Below are 19,357 nucleotides of genomic sequence, written 5' to 3'. Positions count from 1 at the left end.
CGGAGCGATTTTGTATGCAGTGTATTAACCACGTGGGTTAACTGTCCGACCCTGAGTTGCTATTGCATTCAGTGGCTTCAGTGTTTGTTACTAGATGAGATTTCAACAATGTCCTCTTACATCACATACACCTCCTACGGGAAAAATATTCTACGATTGCAAAAGGTTTTGGTTTGTGATGCTTTAGCGCCTAATTTCCGCTTTCAGTGTGCTCCTTTACGCGTATTACCTGGAGGTTATCGTATATTAATTTATCATTTTCTTTCCAAATTTTACTGAAGGGAATTTCAAATTTTATAATGTCGGCGCGACGTTTGCTTTTCTTATGATTCACATACAAGGTGTACGGAAATTACGAAGTTCTAGGACTGTAGAACGGAGTGAGTAGATAACATTTTGAACCGGAAACCTTGTCCGTGCAACAACCATTTGAAAACATGTTGAGAACGAGACCGATTTTACAAGTAATTCATTAGGCGTGGCCCAATACATCACTTTTTTTTGAATAATTCCTCTCATTAATAGCCTAAGCAAACTGATTCAGTACGAGCTCTTTCAGTTCGCTGTCTCCTTAGAGCATCACAGTCTCACCTGCTGACGGTTAAGGTACCCTTTCTCGAAGCCGTTGCTTAATTGTGGCGAAAAGGTTATGCGATGGAATCGGACGTTGGGGAGAAAGATCTTGATAGAGGAGACGAGCAATCCTCAAGGTGAGCGTCGCCATTCAGAAGGATCATGCAGGAGTATTTTTCTAACTCATTTTGTTCTAACATTGACAGACACGCGAACGAGGCTCTAACCGGGTCAGAGAGTAGTGCAGACTTCAAATGACGTCAGCCGATCCGACGTTACCACTCCCCCACCATGACTGCCCTGTTGCATACAAACTAGCAAACATGTTTTACCGTTTCCGGGAATGGGGCCTATTCAGAATGTTACGTACTCATTCCGAAAGTCCTAGAAGTTTGTAACTAATTTTCCAATACATTGAATTGATGTAATTTGACTCTCTGTTTTGTTTAGCTGTCAGAGTAAGTTCCCGCTGACCTGCGACGACGGCTAAGCTATTAAATTGGATGTGCCAGCGCCAACGTGCGATCCGTGACGCTGCGGCGAGTAACCACAGACTTGGCGCACACTACCGTACATGACAGGATGTGGTTTAACTTCCGTGGGAAGGAGAATCCGATGTTGCAACGACAAATGCGGAAGTAGACCTACGCATACCGCAATGTTGATCTCCGCTGTCATTACAGGTTAGCAGTTCCTGTTGTGGTTTCTCAGATTTGCGTAACCAATGTTTACTTGTGTTGAACTGACAACGAACAAGTGAAAATGATATGAAGTGAAGGTGCGTTAGAATATTTCGAGGAGAGCAAGGTTCCACGATCGACTAGTAACGCGAGGTGTCACTTATGGACTGTGTGCAGGAGGTGATGAAGTAAGAGTTGGACATATTTTACATAAACTGAAGCTCCTGGCACATGTATCTCTGGCACCAAAGTCATTCTGCATCTCCATCTATATTTCGCAAGCATGACGTGTGGGTATCACTTCCTCCCTTCCCTGTACCGGTCGCTAATAGTGCGATGCAAGCACGACTTGGTAAGCGATAATGGGAGCTGGCTCTGAGCACTATGGGACTCAACTGCTGTGGTCATTAGTCCCCTAGAACTTAGAACTACTTAAACCTAACTAACCTAAGGACAACACACACATCCATGCCCGAGGCAGGATTCGAACCTGCGACCGTAGCAGTCGCACGGTTCCGGACTGCGCGCCTAGAACCGCGAGACCACCGCGGCCGGCGATAATGGGAGCTCTTATCTCTCTAATTATACTGTCATCGTCTTTATACAGGGTGGTTATAACTATCCTTTTGCTACTTGAGGAGGTCCCCATGAAAAAGGAGTGCTGTTTAAGACAATAAAACTTCATAGCAACATTTATAAGGACACGCGGAAAAAAATAACGAATAAACCACTGAAAGGAACATTTTAATTTCCAAATAACTGGGTAATATTTAACACCCCGGCAAGGAAAGTGATACACGTCAAAAAAAGAAGACTTTTTAATTTTTGGCACGAAAAAATACGTGTGAAGTGCTCCAGCGTGCACGAGAAAGGTCACATCTCTATCTTGCAATTTGTCCACTTCAGGGCAGTTACCAGCTTTGTTGTAGGCTACTTCATGATGCACCACGGCAAGAGCATTGTCACTTCAGCGTTGCTACTGTCAGGAGTGCTTGGGTCATTCAAGCAGAGTGACACATTCTGAGTTGTCAAACTTTTCATATATAAGTTGAACTGAATTAACATATTCCATCATTACAATGTCAGTGTTTATACAGTGACTATCTTACATTACAACATCCTAAACCCATGCACACATGACTGAAGTAACAGGCACTACTGACTACAGCTGTTGTAAATATTACGAAATTTTGCGCTTTGCGTCGTCCAAGAAGGAAGGAGGGAAAATATTTCTACTACAAAGAAAGTTTTCTCGGCGAAAAGTATCTATACATTATGGTCGGCCATTTATGGGTCTCTGTTATAGTAAATTGTGTTCCTTACACAATACGAAATTGATGTTCCTTATTAAGATGTATTAATTTTCATAAATTACAATTTTTTATTTTGTATGTTTCAAATACAACAACTTCAACTACTTTTTCACATTTTAACTTAACTACTAATTTTGTCGGATGGAATTTCGAATGTCGTGTAATATTACAGTACATAAGAAAATATATTGTATTATTAGAGATGGAAAAAGTCACAAAAGTATACAAGAACTGTCTTAAGAAAAACAAAATAGTTTTTCAAAATCCAGAAAAGTCGGAACTCAAAGAATTAAATAAGTATCTCATATCACATCACATTTGATGATAACAAAATACATGTCCACATTACTGTGATATAGACTAACGGAGAGTACTGCCAAAATTATTTACTCCAAATTTAAAGGACGCGTATACTATTTCAGTTTAAGTTTTATAGAATTATTTAAGTCGATTTATCTCAAATAGTGCATTATTGAGTTATGTCACTGTCCTTGCTGGGGTGCGATTTGTTGATTTACGTGCCGTTTTTAAGTTCCAGATGAAAAACGATAGTCACATTCACCAACATATTCACACACGACAGGCTGGGACGGCACTGGAGACTGCTCTTCTGTTGCTGGAAACAACGGTGGACTGCGGAGTGTTCAGCTGCCGCCACACAGCTCGTGCACTGCTGAAGATTACACATTGCGTCCACCATTCTCAGCCATGGTAACAATAACTTAAAGGCGCAACTCCAAAATCGCCAATTCTTCAACCCCTGTGCAGAGGAAGGTCCTCCTCCGCATTCCTTTAATGAGTAGATACTCGCGAAGAGTAGCAGCACTATTTCTGTTGTTTTGATAGAAACAGCTTTAGGAGTAAGCCCTGTTCACGCTGTCCAGACCCAAGTCGATTGTCGACAACTGTGATGCACATTGACGTATGTGTTTCAGCCCTATATCGCTGTACCGGCGTCTAACGACAAGTCATGACACTGATACCACTAACAATGCAAATCCGGAGCGTACTGTCTGAACATCATTCCCATGAAGTTGAGAACCAATACGGTAAATAGCTCTCTACACTGGCGGAAGTAGCGAAAGTGGTAACTACCACATACGTAGCAGGAAGCAGTATGTTGGTTGACTCATCCAGGAACTTTCGCTCTCTGGAATTTAACGCTAAGCTACACTGCAATGCAGAAAGCATCTCTTGTAACGCCTGCCACCAGAATTTGCGATGTCCATGACGCTATGCGCTTACTAAATGAACCTATAACGAAATGTGCTGCCCTTCTTTGGATTCTCTCAATTTTCTGTATTAAACTTATCCCATACACATACCACAGTGACGAGCAGTGTTCAAGACCATTCGAACGAAGATTTTGTAATCTATCTAATTGCATCATCTTCTTGGAAAAATTGGGATCATCTACGACAGTAATCGTTTAGAATGTTATTACATAGCAGTGGACTAGCAGTGCTTATTGTAAGACGAACACTGAAGTTCGTCTTTAAAAATTACGTGATTCAAATGTAAACCGGTAGAAAACTGATTATGTAAGCTACCGAACGTTCGCAAGATCTTTAATATGACTACGAAGTCTTTCACGACATTGGCTGGAATACGTCATAGCAACAGTAGTGAAGTGGTGCCCTCTACTTCCATAAATGTAGTTTCTATCCCGCGTTGCTTGCAGCGCCATCCCTTGAATCAGGAGGTAAAGTGCAGGAAGTTTTCCTCTGCGATTTTTCTTTATCGAGTGCACTCTTCCAGGTGCTACTGGTACTCTGTGATCCGGGAAGCAGTCGAAATTAGACTTAGCGATAACAGCTTTAACAGAGACAACAGCTATGCACTTAGCAACACCTGGAAGAGTGCACTGGATAAAGAAAAATCGCAGAGGAAAACTTCCCACACTTTACCTCCTGATTCAAGGGATGGCGCTGCAAGAAACGCGGGATAGAAACTACATCTATGAAAATAGAGGGCACCACTTCAGTACGCGCCACATCGCTGTTGCTACGACGTATTGGTTCAAATGGCTCTGAGCACTATGGGACTTAACATCTGAGGTCATCAGTCCCCTAGAACTTAGAACTACCTAAACCTAACTAACCTAAGGACATCACACACTTCCATGCCCGAGGCAGAATTCGAACCTGCGACCGTAGTGGTCGCGCGGATCCAGACTGAAGCGGCTAGAACCGCTCGGCCACACTGGCCAGCTATGACGTATTCCAGCCAACCAGAAGCAGTCCTTTGCATATAAAAGTGGGAGCCCCGCTAGTTTGCGACAGTAAGTTTTACCCCTGACGACGACCAAGGTGGTAGTGGTGGAAAACTTTGAGTTTTATACTGAACTGACGGGGCATGTACACCGAGAGATTTTTATTCACGAGATCTTTAAGTTCGGAGGACGAAGAGTAAGCTCATTTCTGACCAGCAAAGTAGAGGGTTTGATTACTCACCTTCGGCGACGGCATCACGGAGTACGTGTTCATGATGCGATCTGGGTACTCTTCTCTGATCTTCGAGATGAGGAGTGTGCCCATGCCGGAACCCGTCCCACCGCCAAGGGAATGAGTCAGCTGGAACCTGCAACACAAACACCACCCATTCGGTCAATGCCGGTAGGATACAACAAGCTTTTTGTGTTCACGTAGAATAGACCGTCCGCATTCGAAGCAGAGCAGGTAGCACAATGACTCATCTGGAGGAATCGGCTTCGGTTGCCGTTACTGCCACTGGCTTTTCCTTTGCGGGAGAATAGAATGGATTGTACATCTCCTCTTGATGTCGGTTGAGAAGCTGTTTGAATGAGAAGTAGGTGCTCTAAACTCTGGAAAGCTGACAGCGACTTGTAGCGGTGTGCTGACCGAATTCTCTTCGTACCACATCCAAATGACGCCTATGGGGCGTTTGACGTTACATAATCATCTGGACCTGATCGCATAGTTACCACTTTTTCGCTCAAAGCAAGGCACCACTGCGCAAGGTCCGTGCTTATATCTCACTATTTTTGAATCCTAACATTGCGGGCGCCCGTGATACGTACTTCCGACCACACTTTGCAGGTCAAGCGTGTGCCAGAGGGTACTATTACTTTCTGTCCCATTCAGGAATGGTACGCGTGAGAAACGATCGACTATCAACTTCCATACGGGCTCTCGTATGTTAGCATCTTTCGACTAGCTGTAATTTTACAATAACTTTAATACTTATCAAAAAGTATTGTCAATGTGCGTTAAGCAGTTGCGCGTGTTCCATTCGCCTAAATGAAGCCCAGCGCAACAGGTCCAGCGAGACACCACGCGCAAGAGATGCGCCGAAGAACTGAAGCGGAATTAAATTTATGCAGTATACATGTGTTGAAAGGATAAACTGAATATCACGAACAACATTATACAAAACGTTCTCCGATTTCTTGCTGCCTCAACTCAGGGTAAAACCTCGAGCTTTCGATTATCTCCATAGTCTTCGTCAGGAGCAAATGCCTATCAAAACTGCTGCCGTGGTGGCCTTATACAGCGCAAAGATTGCTTCTGATTGGTCGGTAATTACGTCATGCTGTCGCAAATGGTGTTAACGTCTGCGCTGGTGGTGCCATAGAACCCGCCATAGCGTAGATATTGCGACAATATCTCTCGTCCTTCTTGACGTAATTAGCGGCCTATCAGCAGTCGTGTTTGAGGTGTATGAGGCCACCATGGTAGCAGTTTCGACAGTCAGTTACTCCTGACGATGACAATGGAGACTAACGTCGAAAGTTCGAGGTTTTAACGTCAACTGACGCGGCAAGAAGTCAGATAGTTTTATACAACAGTGAACGACAAAAGGTTCACTATCTAAGAAATTAAATAGGAAACTTGGAACGGCTGTACATTAATTTGACCAATTCAGTCCAATAATCGAAACAAAATATTAAGTAAGACGAAGCTAAATTGTATCTAGTGAATTCTGGAAAACTTGCTACAGTAATACATGGAGAAAAACGCAGAAACAGCCTAACAACGTGTGATGGTTAAACGGTGGTAATAATGATAGAATTCAAAAAGAAGGAAACAAGATTTGACGGTTTAGTATTAAGAAAACAGTCTTAATCGCGTTTTTTACTTATTTAGTGCCGACCGGTTTCAGTCCATCACAGGGGCCATCTTCAGGGCGAACATACTGTGAAATTACAATAATATCTTAGACAAAACTAATAACTATCTTATACGAGTTGATTATGTAAATGTTTTACCCACTGGTCCATTGCTGGTGGCGTCACGTCTGCCAAGGTGTGGCAGGAAACTAAAGAATTTACCTTCTGCCTGGGTTTATATAGCAAGCTATGAGCACGTGAGCGAAAGCAACTTCTCCAGCGGTGACCAATGGTAGACGTATAGGCTTAAAAATTGAAGTATAAATACAATGTGTTAAGAAACTTCCTGGCAGATTAAAACTTTGTGCCCGACCGGGACGTTTGCCCTTCGCGGTCAAGTGTTCTGCCAACTGAGCTACCGAAGCACGACACACGCCCGGTGCTCACAGCTTTACTTCTGCCAGTACCTCGTCTCCTACCTTCCAAACTTTACAGAAGCTCTCCTGCGAAACATGCAGAACTAGCACTCCTGAAATAAAGGATACTGCGAAGACATGGCTTAGCCACAGCCTGGGGGATGTTTCCAGAATGAGATTTTCACTCTGCAGCGGAGTGTGCGCTGATATGAAACTGTTTCAAGATACTCCTGCTAACGGTCCTAGGATGCCGTATTTTACTTACTCCGTTTATTAGCAGATCTCAGCCCAGTGTCGTCAACGTACTGATTGCACCACAGAGGCCACACCTTTAAAGCTGGTAGGAGGACATATGCTGGAACACGATAGCATGTTGGCTAGAAGTGCATCTGTGAGATGGAGAGATTGGTGCAAGGGAGGGGGGAGTCGTGGCGTGTCACGTCAAACGAGACAGAAGACTGGTGAGAAGCAGTGGCCGCGCTGGAGGCGTGTACTCACCCCTGCAGGCAGTCGCAGTTCTCCGCCTCCTTGCGCACCACGTCCAGCACGGAGTCGACGAGCTCGGCGCCCTCCGTGTAGTGTCCCTTGGCCCAGTTGTTGCCGGCGCCGCTCTGGCCGAACACGAAGTTGTCTGGCCGGAAGAGCTGCCCGTACGGTCCGCAACGCACAGCGTCCATCGTGCCGGGCTCCAGATCGAGCAGGATGGCCCTCGGCACGTACTTGCCGCCGCCATCGCACGATGGGCTCGCCACTGTGCAGACAAACTCGTTACCAACATTATTACACACACTTATTATAAAGACTTAAATGTACTAATCCGGTCTCGAAAACTGACATACGGTCGGGAGAGCGTGTGCTGACCACATACTCCCCCATATCCGCATCCAGTGACGCCTGTGGGTTGAGGATGAAACGGCGGCCGGTCGGTATCGTTGAATTTTGCTGTTTTTTTTAAATGTACTAAAATGTTATTACTAAGGCACAGAGATAATTTTAACGTGTTCTGATGCCATTCCAGAGCATATTCACATTTATATAGAAGGGTAATCCCAAAAGTAAGGTCTCCTATTTTTTGTAATAACATAGACCTGTTTATTTCTACAGTGGTTTACACCAGTTTACAACTTGAACGTTTAGCAATTTTTCGACATAATCACCATTTCCGGCGATGAATTTTTGTAGACGCTGTGGCAGTTTTTGTACGCCCATGCCATACCAGCTCGCCGCCATGCTGTTCAGAAAGTTATGAACCTCTTCTTTCACCTCGTCGTCGCAGCTGAATCGCTTTCCGGCCAAATGTTCTTTTAAACTAGGGAACAGGTGATAGGCACTGGACGCCAAGTCATGACTATAGCGCGGGTGGATGATTATGTTCCACTGGAACTGTTGCAGGAGAGCACCGGTTTGCCGAGCGATGTGTGGGCGAGTGTTGTCACGGAGAATGTGTACGCCCTTGCTCAACATTCCTCTTCTCCGTTTCTGAATTGCCCATTTGAGCTTTTTCAGAGTCTCACAGTACCTGTCAGCGTTAATTGTGGTTCCACTGGGCATAAAGTTGACCAACAGCACCCCTTTCCGATCCCAAAAAACGGTTTACCGGCAGACTGTGTTTGTTTGAATTTCCGCGGCTTTGGCGAAGAAGGATGCCGCCACTGTCGTGATTGTTGCTTGGTCTCAGGTGTAAAGTGGTAAGCCCAGGTTTCGTCACCCGTGACAATTGAGTCCAGAAAGTTGTCCTGTTCGGCTGGAAGGCGATGAAGAAATGCGCGGGAAGCATCAACTCGTTGCCGCATGTGGTCCTCAGTCAGCATGCGTGGCACCCATCCTGGGCACACCTTCCGGAAGTTCCATGTTTCCGTTAAAATTCTGTGAGCGGTGCATCGGGAAACCTCAGCAACCAACGTGCAGAGATCATCCAGGGTGATTCGCCGATCTTCACGCATGATTTGCTCAACCTTCAACACTGTCTCCTCAGAAATTCAGGGTCTCCCGCTCCTTTTTTCGTCGTGAATTTCGGTCCGACCAAATGCAAACTCTCTACACCACTTACGAACATTTTTGACATTCATACACAACTCGCCATACACTTCCGTCAGTTGGCGATATATTTCAATCGACGCAGTGCCATTGGCGTTTAAAAACCGAATAACTGCGCGCAATTCGCACTTGCAGGTAACATCCAACGGGAGCTCCATTCTCAACGGCTGCCAAGCCAAGACTGAGCGCCTCAGCGCTGCGTACGCATGTTTACACACAGCCCGTGAAGCACTCTTCATAATATTGTGACCAACTGCCACACAAACAATTCTGTACAATGATGGATGAATGAACCAGTAGATACGTAAGAGAGATGAAATTGTTTATTTCTAATGAAAAAGTGTACGGATTTCACCGTGCAGGAAAACGAGATATCAGACATAAATAACGTTCATGTTTGACACGGGTAAGGTTCACCGCATGAAGGTCTATATCTGATTCTCAGAGAGGAATATGCCTTCATTGGGAATTAATGCACATTTTTCACCTCTTATTCATACTGGGTATGTAACTTTGGAGGCCCGTGGGGCATGTTGCTCCACTCCTGTCTCAAGGCGGTTTTCAGTTCTTGCACGATTCGGGGAGGTCGTGAGGGGGTTCGTTGAAAAACGCATCTGCCAAGAGAATTCCAGGCTTGCTGTATTGTTCAGGTGTTGGGAGTATGAAGGTCATTCAACACGTTCAGTATCTTAACTTCCTAGTGCGTCCAAGATCTCAAGCAGCACCAAAGGGACTGCCAGGCTTGACGTCCCCATCCGACGGTCGAATCACCATCAGCCGGCCACCGTCGCCGAGCGTTTCTAGGTGCTTCAGTCCGGAACTGCGCTGCTGCTGCGGCCGCATGTTCGAATCCTGCCTCGGATATGTTCTTAGGTTAGTTAGGTTTAAGTAGTTCTAAGTCTAGGGGACTGATGGCCTCCGATGTTGAGTCCCATAGTGCTCAGAGCCATTTGAACCAGCACTGCAGCATCCTCGCACTGAGGTTAATAACAGACCGTCCAGTTTGTACCTCACCTTCAGCAGTCCACAACGTCGTTAAGGAACAGCAATCTTAACGTTTCAGATGAACATGTACTTTAACTAAAGTTGAAAGTTGCGCTGTAAGTGGGTAAGTTTTTATGGAGTGCACCAAGTGATACTTTCATAGAGAAAGAACTGTAAAGTTACGTAAATATTTTTTTTCATTAATGTAGTAAAGTGAACTAATACTTCGTCTGTTGGAGTTAAAAATGAAATAAATCTCAGATTACTCAAAGAACTGACAGTAGTGGCCAGTTGTTTCGTCTGGTCACAATATACACCGCCAAGATCTCAGGTGCCGAGAGCTCAGATGCTGATGGGAATTATTTGTCATTATAACCCACATTATGTTTGATCACTATCAATATGTAAGCACCATTTCCTTATCAAACTGTCTCAGCGTGACTGTGGTTAAGGACATCTAAACCGCTCTGTATTTCAAAGCTGTGTCAACAGCATTACTGACAGCAGCCTTCTGAAACTTGAGTTTCCTACCCCCATCCATGCACTATTAGCTCGAAGATATTTTAATGCACGGAGCATTAAGAAACTAAATAAGACGTTTATGAAATATGAAGCAGTGACTGTGAATCCGCGCGGGGCACTCGCCCGGTATGAGGCGTTCTGTCACTGCCCCCCGCCCCGCGGAGGTTCGAGTCGTGCCGTGTGTGTGTGTGTGTGTGTGTGTGTGTGTGTGTGTGTGTGTGTGTGTGTGTGTATGTGTGTGTGTGTGTGTTCCATAGTGTAAGTTAGTTTACGGTAACGTAAGTCGTGTGTAAGCCTAGCGACCGATGACCTCAGCAGTTTGGTCCCGTAGGACATTTTGTAAAGATTTTGACCCTGAAATTTTAAGACATTTGCTATATTTGTTCATTATTAAGCTCTTTTAACTACCCCTCATTTAATTTCAGGTATTCCCTTCATGTCTTGTCATTTAGGTGACTAAAGTAGCCACTAAACCCAATAAAATAATAAAGGAATATCACCCATAAGTGATAACATCGTGCATGTGCTAACGTATGACTGTATGTATGATTAAATTCTTAAAACGTTGTAAGCCGAATTCTGTGGATACGAAAGAACTGAAATAGACAGTTGCCGTCTGAAGCTATGAATTCCACAGGCATAATTCTTTAAGACAGGTTATAAAGCTACAGATGACAGCTTCTACCGTTCAGTTCTCGTTGAGAAGTATTTTTGAACACCGTATTTGGCAGCAGCCTTATTGAACGGCTCTGGTGGTGCACCGTCTGCAGAAGCCTACCAACGGTAAGGCCAGAAAGCGAGCAGCGGAAGCTGTGTATCAGATTAAGGGCTTCCTGGCGGCAGCCGCTGAATCCCATTTGCCGTACCGATCCAGCCACAGCGCTGCAGACCACATAATTTTGCATATCATTCCATTTCCCTTTATAAGTATCAGGAAATGTACTCTGCTAGATGAAACGAGAAATCGTGAAGTACCAAAAGCTAACCTCCCTTTGAGGTCGTTACTGCTACTCAGTTCAGACGTCACATCGTGTAGGACTTCGTGACGCCTTATCTCTAGGCAACTTCCCTGATATGCAGCATGTTGACTCCAGCCCCGCAAACAGGACGCTCAAAACGGCAGTTACGCAAGACGTTGAGGAAACGCTATTCGAATCAGTTGTTACAGTGACAGCACTTTAAGGTCCGTAGTAGTCGCGGAGATAACGTCCGTTTGGCTTTAATCTCGATGTATAAGAGGAAAAGTCCTGACTGACTCATCGCCCAGCGCAAACCTTTCAGGACAGAAATTTGGAGATGATGTCGATCTTATATTTTAGGCATCCTGTAAGGAGGGATCTCTATGAAATTCCGCCTCTAAAGGGATGAAATAGATAATGAGTGGCTTTTTAAAACTGTTGCTTTTTACAAAGTTGCTAGAACTACGATACTGGTATTTGCTTTCTCGGCCATAAAAAGACACGTGCTTCTGCATTTTCGTAAATTCAACCCTACGGTAGTTAAAGAGCGAATGAAAATTTTGAAAATAAATTCTTAAATATCTACTAAAACATTTTTAAAGCTAAATGTACGAAAATTGACATTTGACATCTCGGTTAGAAATAATTATGTGTTTCAATATTTATAGGCATTCAGTTGCCAAGGAGAGAATTCGGTACCGGATGTAAGACTGGCGCTGATAGCTATGTAAGCACTTACCAGATTTGTCTTTTTCAGTTCGCTGTGTGAAACTAAAACACATTATACCAAAAACTGGCAGCTATGTGAAGGGTTACTGAAAATGGTTCAAATGCCTCTAAACATTATGAGACTTAACATCTGAAGTCATCAGTCCTCTAGACTTAGAACTACTTAAACCTAACTTAACCTAAGGATATCACACACACCAATGCCTGAGGCAGGATTCGAACCTGCGACCGTAGCAGCAGCGCGGCTGCAGACTGAAGCGCCCAGAACCGCTTCGCCACAGCGGCCAGCGAAGGGTTACTCTCTTATACAGGGAGTAGGTCCTTTGGTTTGCACAAGAATATGTTTTGTTAGTGGATGAAAGTCATCGGAAGTGTCACCTCAAGGAATCAAAAGGCAGGATTAGCAAAAACCTCCAGTCCACCCGCATGAATCGCTTTTTGGTCAGAAATACATTCGAAAAAGACCATGCTTCTATGGCACCAATTAACGTGAAAGGTTTGGAAGTTTCTGCTGTTTGTGAACTAAAAGAAAGTTATTTGACAGTTGATACGACAAATCGGCTTTGTCAAAATTTTATACAAAAACAAACGACTTATATTAATTTTTCAGTGGACCTATGTTTATAGAATTATTTACGTTGTAATCGCTACGCAAACACGAGCGAAGCAGCGGGCGCTATGCTTGTATGTTGATATGTATATTTAAAATTGAAATATTTTACCTCTCCACATAATCAGCTCCATTGTTTATTTTAAAATCTTTCCACGAGCCAATATATTTATGATGTCAATCAGATTAGCGTAATTAAAAATGTCCACCCATTTACTCACAAGCTACTTGGTATTCCAGCACTGATGTAACATACTTAAAACCCAAATTACCTTGCTAAATATGTTCGTCCTGAAAATTTGCTCTCTAAAAGAATTGTAGCTTAACATGTTCCATTTCTGCTGATTAGCAAATAACTTCTCACCAAATACACTCGTTTTCAGAAAAACAGATAGGACGTTCATATTCACAGGACATGTACATTAGTATGTTTCACAGAATTAATTAGCATTTCAGTCACTTCGGTTCAGCATGTGTACTGTTGCCTAGTAGACATGGTGTCGACCATGGGTCCTGATAAATTTTTCCATGCGTGGAGACATCGACGCGTATAAGGCGCAAATGGCGTCCCGTGATCATATTCACAGGACATGTACATTAGTATGTTTCACAGAATTAATTAGCATTTCAGTCACTTCGGTTCAGAATGTGTACTGTTGCCTACTAGACATGGTGTCGACCATGGGTCCTGATAAATTTTTCCATGCGTGGAGACATCGACGCGTATAAGGCGCAAATGGCGTCCCATGATCATATTCACAGGACATGTACATTAGTATGTTTCACAGAATTAATTAGCATTTCAGTCACTTCGGTTCAGAATGTGTTCTGTTGCCTAGTAGTCATGGGGTCGACCATGGGTCCTGATAAATTTTTCCATGCGTGGAGACATCGACGCGTATAAGGCGCAAATGGCGTCCCATGATCATATTCACAGGATATGTACATTAGTATGTTTCACAGAATTAATTAGCATTTCAGTCACTTCGGTTCAGAATGTGTACTGTTGCCTACTAGACATGGTGTCGACCATGGGTCCTGATAAATTTTTCCATGCGTGGAGACATCGACGCGTATAAGGCGCAAATGGCGTCCCATGATCATATTCACAGGACATGTACATTAGTATGTTTCACAGAATTAATTAGCATTTCAGTCACTTCGGTTCAGAATGTGTTCTGTTGCCTAGTAGTCATGGGGTCGACCATGGGTCCTGATAAATTTTTCCATGCGTGGAGACATCGACGCGTATAAGGCGCAAATGGCGTCCCATGATCATATTCACAGGACATGTACATTAGTATGTTTCACAGAATTAATTAGCATTTCAGTCACTTCGGTTCAGCATGTGTTCTGTTGCCTAGTAGTCATGGTGTCGACCATGGGTCCTGATAAATTTTTCCATGCGTGGAGACATCGACGCGTATAAGGCGCAAATGGCGTCCTATGGTTTAGCTATCCATGCTCCTCTCACTTCGTATCTGTTGGTTGGCACTGGGCTACAGCGCTGCGTCCGTCGTTTGACCATATCCCACACATTTTGGACTGGTGTCAGGTCTGGTGACGTGGTGAGCCAGGGAAAAAGGCTGACATCTTGTGACACCAAGAAAGCATTTGTTCATGCAGCAACGTGCTGTCGTGCGTTGTCTTGCTGAAAAATGGCATGTGGGTTGTGCAGAAGGGTATGGCTACGTGTCGCAGGATGTGATTCTCGTATATCACACTGCCCTGGATACGCACCAACATTTGTGGTTGTACCCAATAGCACCTCACAACGTAAGGCCTCCAGATGACTATGTATGCCTTGTGCAAATGCAGGCACTGTGATACCGCTTCCCCTGACAGCGGCGAACCAAAATGCAGCAGTCATTTTCAAACAAACAGAACCTGTATTCGTTCAAAAACACTAGCTGATACAATTACTGTTCCCATTGACGTCGTTCCAAGTATTATTGCCGTCTAGCATGTTTCTGCACATTCATCGAAAGTAGGCGGAAAAGTGAAAGCCGTGCACGTAACCCACGCCGTAATTAACGGTCACGGAGTGTCTCCCATGATAATTTACAATCTGTTCACGATACTCCACTGTCACGCCAGAACCGAGTAGGGCGCAGGTTTGTCCTGCAAAGCCATTCGGGTAAGGTGTGTATTTTCTCAGCGGTTGGTATGAATGAGGCGAATTGACCGATCTCACTGTCCTACGGCCTTCCATGAACCACTCTGCACACACCCGTTGCACTGACGGTACACTTTCCCAGATGTATGCACTACATTCTCTCATGACAATAATGAGCCCTGTTTCAGACTCACTGATCTGACGGTACGGTTCGCGCATTCGTCTGCGAGGCATCCTGCACCTATGCTCAAGTCACACTGATCCATTACCTTCGGTCAGCAGCCACGAAAGACGTAGCCACATTTTACCGGTAGGTGGTGCTGCGTCGCGATATCTATGTTGACCTTGAACCCGCGGACGCCATAGTTCAAATGCTAATCATTTTTGCAGAACATACTGACTCACGTTCTCTGTGAATATCAACGTACTATCCTGTCGTTCAAGGTGTTTTTTTTTCTGAGCATGAGTGTATATGCTGCTGTGTTACACGGTCAGGGAACGGTTATTATTTACATGGTGTTAGTTCTGAATGTTCAAATGTGTGTGAAATCTTATGGGACTTAACTGCTAAGGTTATCAGCCCCTAAGAGTACACACTACTTAACCTAAATTACCCTAAGGACAAACACACACACACACACACACACACACACACACATGCCCATGGAAGACGAGCCTCCGCCGGGACCAGCCGCACAGTACATGACTGCAGCGCCATAGACCGCTCGGCTAATCCCGCGCGGCGATAGTTCTGATGTCGACTCTTAAGATAACAGACAACTCACCCGAGGCCTCGTTGTAGTAGACGCTGATGCGTTCCAGCTGGAGGTCGGAGTTGCCACGGTAGACGCCGCTGGGGTCGATGCCATGCTCCTCTGAGATTACCTCCCAGAACTGAAACAGCAACACGCAACAAACTGTAGTACTTGCTATAAGCAGAGGTACGACTTGACGCGTAAAACACCTTCCTTGCGTCTATGAGGGGTACTCAGATTCAATTACCACTTCTAAAATAAGGAAAAAAGTAAATGTAAATATATTGTTTGCTAGTACATGCAAATCGTGGTGAATAGAAATTCCCGCGAGACAGTACCCTAGGATACTGCAAGAGGAACAGAAACAAAATAGCGCCGCCCACCGTGAAAATGGAATATCACGTGGTAATTCGTATGTTGCGTTTATTGGGGATCAACTCTGCAACAACCCATGCTGAGGTGATGGAAGTGTGCGACATCAATGCACCATCAAACAACGGATATCACAAGAGAAGTGGAGACCCAAGAACTCGAAAACCAGTGTTTCACAATCGAGGCGACAACGGACGAAAATGAAAATTCAGTCATGAACAAATTTTTCACTACCTTGCAGGTCATTTTGAACACGGCAGAGAACGTCGCCCGCAGGGTTCCGATTCAGAAATCATGCCGAACCTAGGTGGTGACGGAAACGTGCCAGATTCTGATGGTTTCTTTAGTCGCCTGATTGCGATGGGAGAGTGGTTGCTGCATCAGCATCACCCTCGGACAAAGTAGCAAAGTTTACAAATATTTTTATGAGTACAGAACCGCATCATACTACGGAAAACGATACTGGGGAAACCGACGTTTCGGCCACGGCTACAATAGTTTTCTTCTTGGTCTACTGGTGCGTTTTGTAAGTTTTTTCTTTGTTATTTTTACCCGTCTGGCTCCATAAGAGTGAGTGGTATGAGGGTCAACGGTAAAATACTCTGACCTTCAGCCAAGAGCATTGTTAAATACATAAGAAAAGGTGAGAACACATAGGAGTGTTTATAAATCAAAAAGATTAAGGACGGACACCAAAAAGGACGCAAATTATATACAATTAAAAACTGCAGAAAGGTCAGATTCTCCTATAAAAAAAACACTGAAACAGGTTACTTTCACGTAAAATCTGACGGACCTACACTGGATAGAAGTATTGTAGGAGAAGAGAATGTGTTCCATAGGGTTAGGGGTGTGGGTAAAAAGATAGGTTTGTTAGATGGAAAAACTATGGAGATGACAACTGGAGTTGAGATGGACAATTGAAATACATACATTGGGAAAGACAGGATGGGGAATAGTATGTTGTGGGGTAGGGTACTGGTTGGAAGAGGAAAGGGATGGCGATGGATGGAGAGGGAAAAGGAGAGAGAAGCCGTGATGGATAGTTGGGAACGAGTTAAAGTTGATAGAAGAGGTAAGTATGAGGGCAGATCTCATGTCCAGGAGAGGGAGTTGGTTGGTTACGTTGGAACAGAATATGGAGAGTATGTAGATATGGAAGGTGCGACAGCAAATGAGAGTTGGTGACCAGAGGAGAGAACATGGGGTTATTGGACTCTAGCTTGCAGATGGTATAGAGGATGCAGAGGTGTTCGATATGGGTGAGAAGGTGTGGGAATCTGATGCTATTCTGGAGGTAACAGATGCAGAAAGCGAAACGGAGTGTATGATGTTGAATGGTTTGAGGGACTTATAGAATTTTGGTAGGGCAGAGATCCATGCAGCATTAGCGTAGCAGATTATGGGTCGGACCAGATGTGTGTGTGTGTGTGTGTGTGTGTGTGTGTGTGTGTGTGTTTAGTACAATGAAGCGGTGTAATCCTCAATTTCAACAGTTCCGACGTGCATGTCAGACGTTTCAATTGTGAGCTTCGTTGGATGGTTATTAAGTGAGCTTTCGACGTTATTGGCCAGTTGAGGGTTAGTCCAAAATATTTTAGTTCACCGGATAGGACTGTTGTAATTGGTTGTTTCGCTGAGGGAGTGAGGGATCTGCTGTTCTCTTGCTTCTTGCACTGCGTGACATGTCTGGTGATCAGCTCCTGTTTTCCTCCTGCTGGACATAGGCCATGCGGCGGCCGTTGCTCGCCGGCAGCGCTCGCGTCACCTCATTTTGGTGTGGCCTGTTGGGCTCCGAGGACTGGGAGCCAGGATCCGGCGGTCATGATTCCATCCTCTGTTCATGTTGTTAGGGTGTTTTAGTATTTGGATGGCGTCTCTGGTCTTTCGTTTTACCGAACCCAGGTGCTTGGAAAGTACGTTTGTTTCGTTAAATTTTATTTATTTATCGCAGTCTTGCTGGTGTTCGGCCACTGGACATGTGCTGTGCTGCCCTAGACGGATATAGCACTCGTGCTCCCGAATGTGCATTGCTACTGGCCTGCCGGGTTCACCGATGTATTCTTCTCCACTCCGACATTCCATCTTGTATAGACCTGTAGTATCTATGGAACAGCAAGATACAAGATTTGCTAGGCTCCACCACGGACTAGGCAGATGCCACACACATTGCGAGTGTGTACAAGGTGTAATGTCAGGATGGAGAAGTATACACCGGCGAGGCCGGTAGCAACGCGCATACGAGAGCACCTGGGCTACATTCGTCTAGGGGGAATCTGCAGTGGCCGAACGCCGGCAAGACTGCGGCAAGGAAATAATATTTTAGGAATCTAACGTTCTTGCTGAGCAGCCGGATTTGGTAAAACCCAGCATCAGAGAAACCATCGAAATACTGAACAAACGACATAAACACAGGGGATGGACTCAGGATTGTCCCATCCTGGCTCCCAACCCACAGAGCCCAACAATCTTCACCAAGAAGACGTGACACGAGCGCTGCCGGCGAGCAATTACGCCGAGCGGCCTGCGTCCAGCAGGAGGGAAACAGCAGCGAACGCCTCACTCGCCGATCACTACCAATCATGGCAACAGACAACAGCAAATCCCCACTCCCTCAGCTGTAGCGACCTATTACAATTAAGTTCCCAATCCATCCGCCTGAAGAGAACAACTATAACAAAGATATTTTTAAAATTGTGACGTAACGTCACGCCCCAGTGAGCAATAGTGACAAAATACAAGTGTGACTTCGTAGGCTTTCATGGCGTAATAAGTCTTAAAAGTCTCTTCGGGTTTGCTTCCGGATCCTAAAATAAATTTGACTACGTATCGTTCCCGCCAGTGTAGTTCTAAGGGCGGCGCCACCTCCCAGTTTTGGAAGCAGCAATCGTGATGGGCGACGCATGCGCCATGTAGTGAATGGGGACCTATGTAGAACGTCGATTTGCCGCCTGGCGTCAGTTCTCAGTGGGACTCATCAGCAGAATCAGCATTCTCCTGAACATGGCTACAAGTTGGATCGCCGAAATGTTCAGTTTAGTTGATTTACGATCCTATAGAAAACCCGAAGAGACTTTCAAGCCAAAATAAAAGTGAATCTGTGAAGACTCTGGGAACACACCAGTAGACCCAGAAATGGTGCAGAGATTGGGAACAACTTTATCTCAATGTTCAGGAATGTAAAATTTTGCACTTCACAAAACGAAAAAATGTAGTATCCTA

General features: G+C 44.7%; 1 protein-coding gene across 1 annotated transcript in view; it reads right to left on the bottom strand.

Moving 5' to 3' along the window:
- The window catches only part of LOC126278145 (tubulin beta chain-like), a 92,354-nt gene that overhangs the window by 11,467 nt on the left and 61,530 nt on the right, over positions 1–19,357 (bottom strand). Inside the window, exons 2-4 of the mRNA XM_049978036.1 lie at positions 15,794–15,902; positions 7,550–7,802; positions 5,020–5,146 (exon numbers count right to left, since the gene is read on the bottom strand). Of these exons, the coding sequence (XP_049833993.1) occupies positions 5,020–5,146; positions 7,550–7,802; positions 15,794–15,902 (489 nt within the window). The remainder of the gene's footprint in view (positions 1–5,019; positions 5,147–7,549; positions 7,803–15,793; positions 15,903–19,357) is intronic.

This window comes from Schistocerca gregaria, chromosome 6 (genome assembly GCF_023897955.1).
Source record: "Schistocerca gregaria isolate iqSchGreg1 chromosome 6, iqSchGreg1.2, whole genome shotgun sequence".
Classification (NCBI taxonomy): domain Eukaryota; kingdom Metazoa; phylum Arthropoda; class Insecta; order Orthoptera; family Acrididae; genus Schistocerca; species Schistocerca gregaria.
The sequence above is the reverse complement of the archived record's forward strand: the minus strand, read 5'-3'. Positions and strand labels throughout refer to the sequence as shown.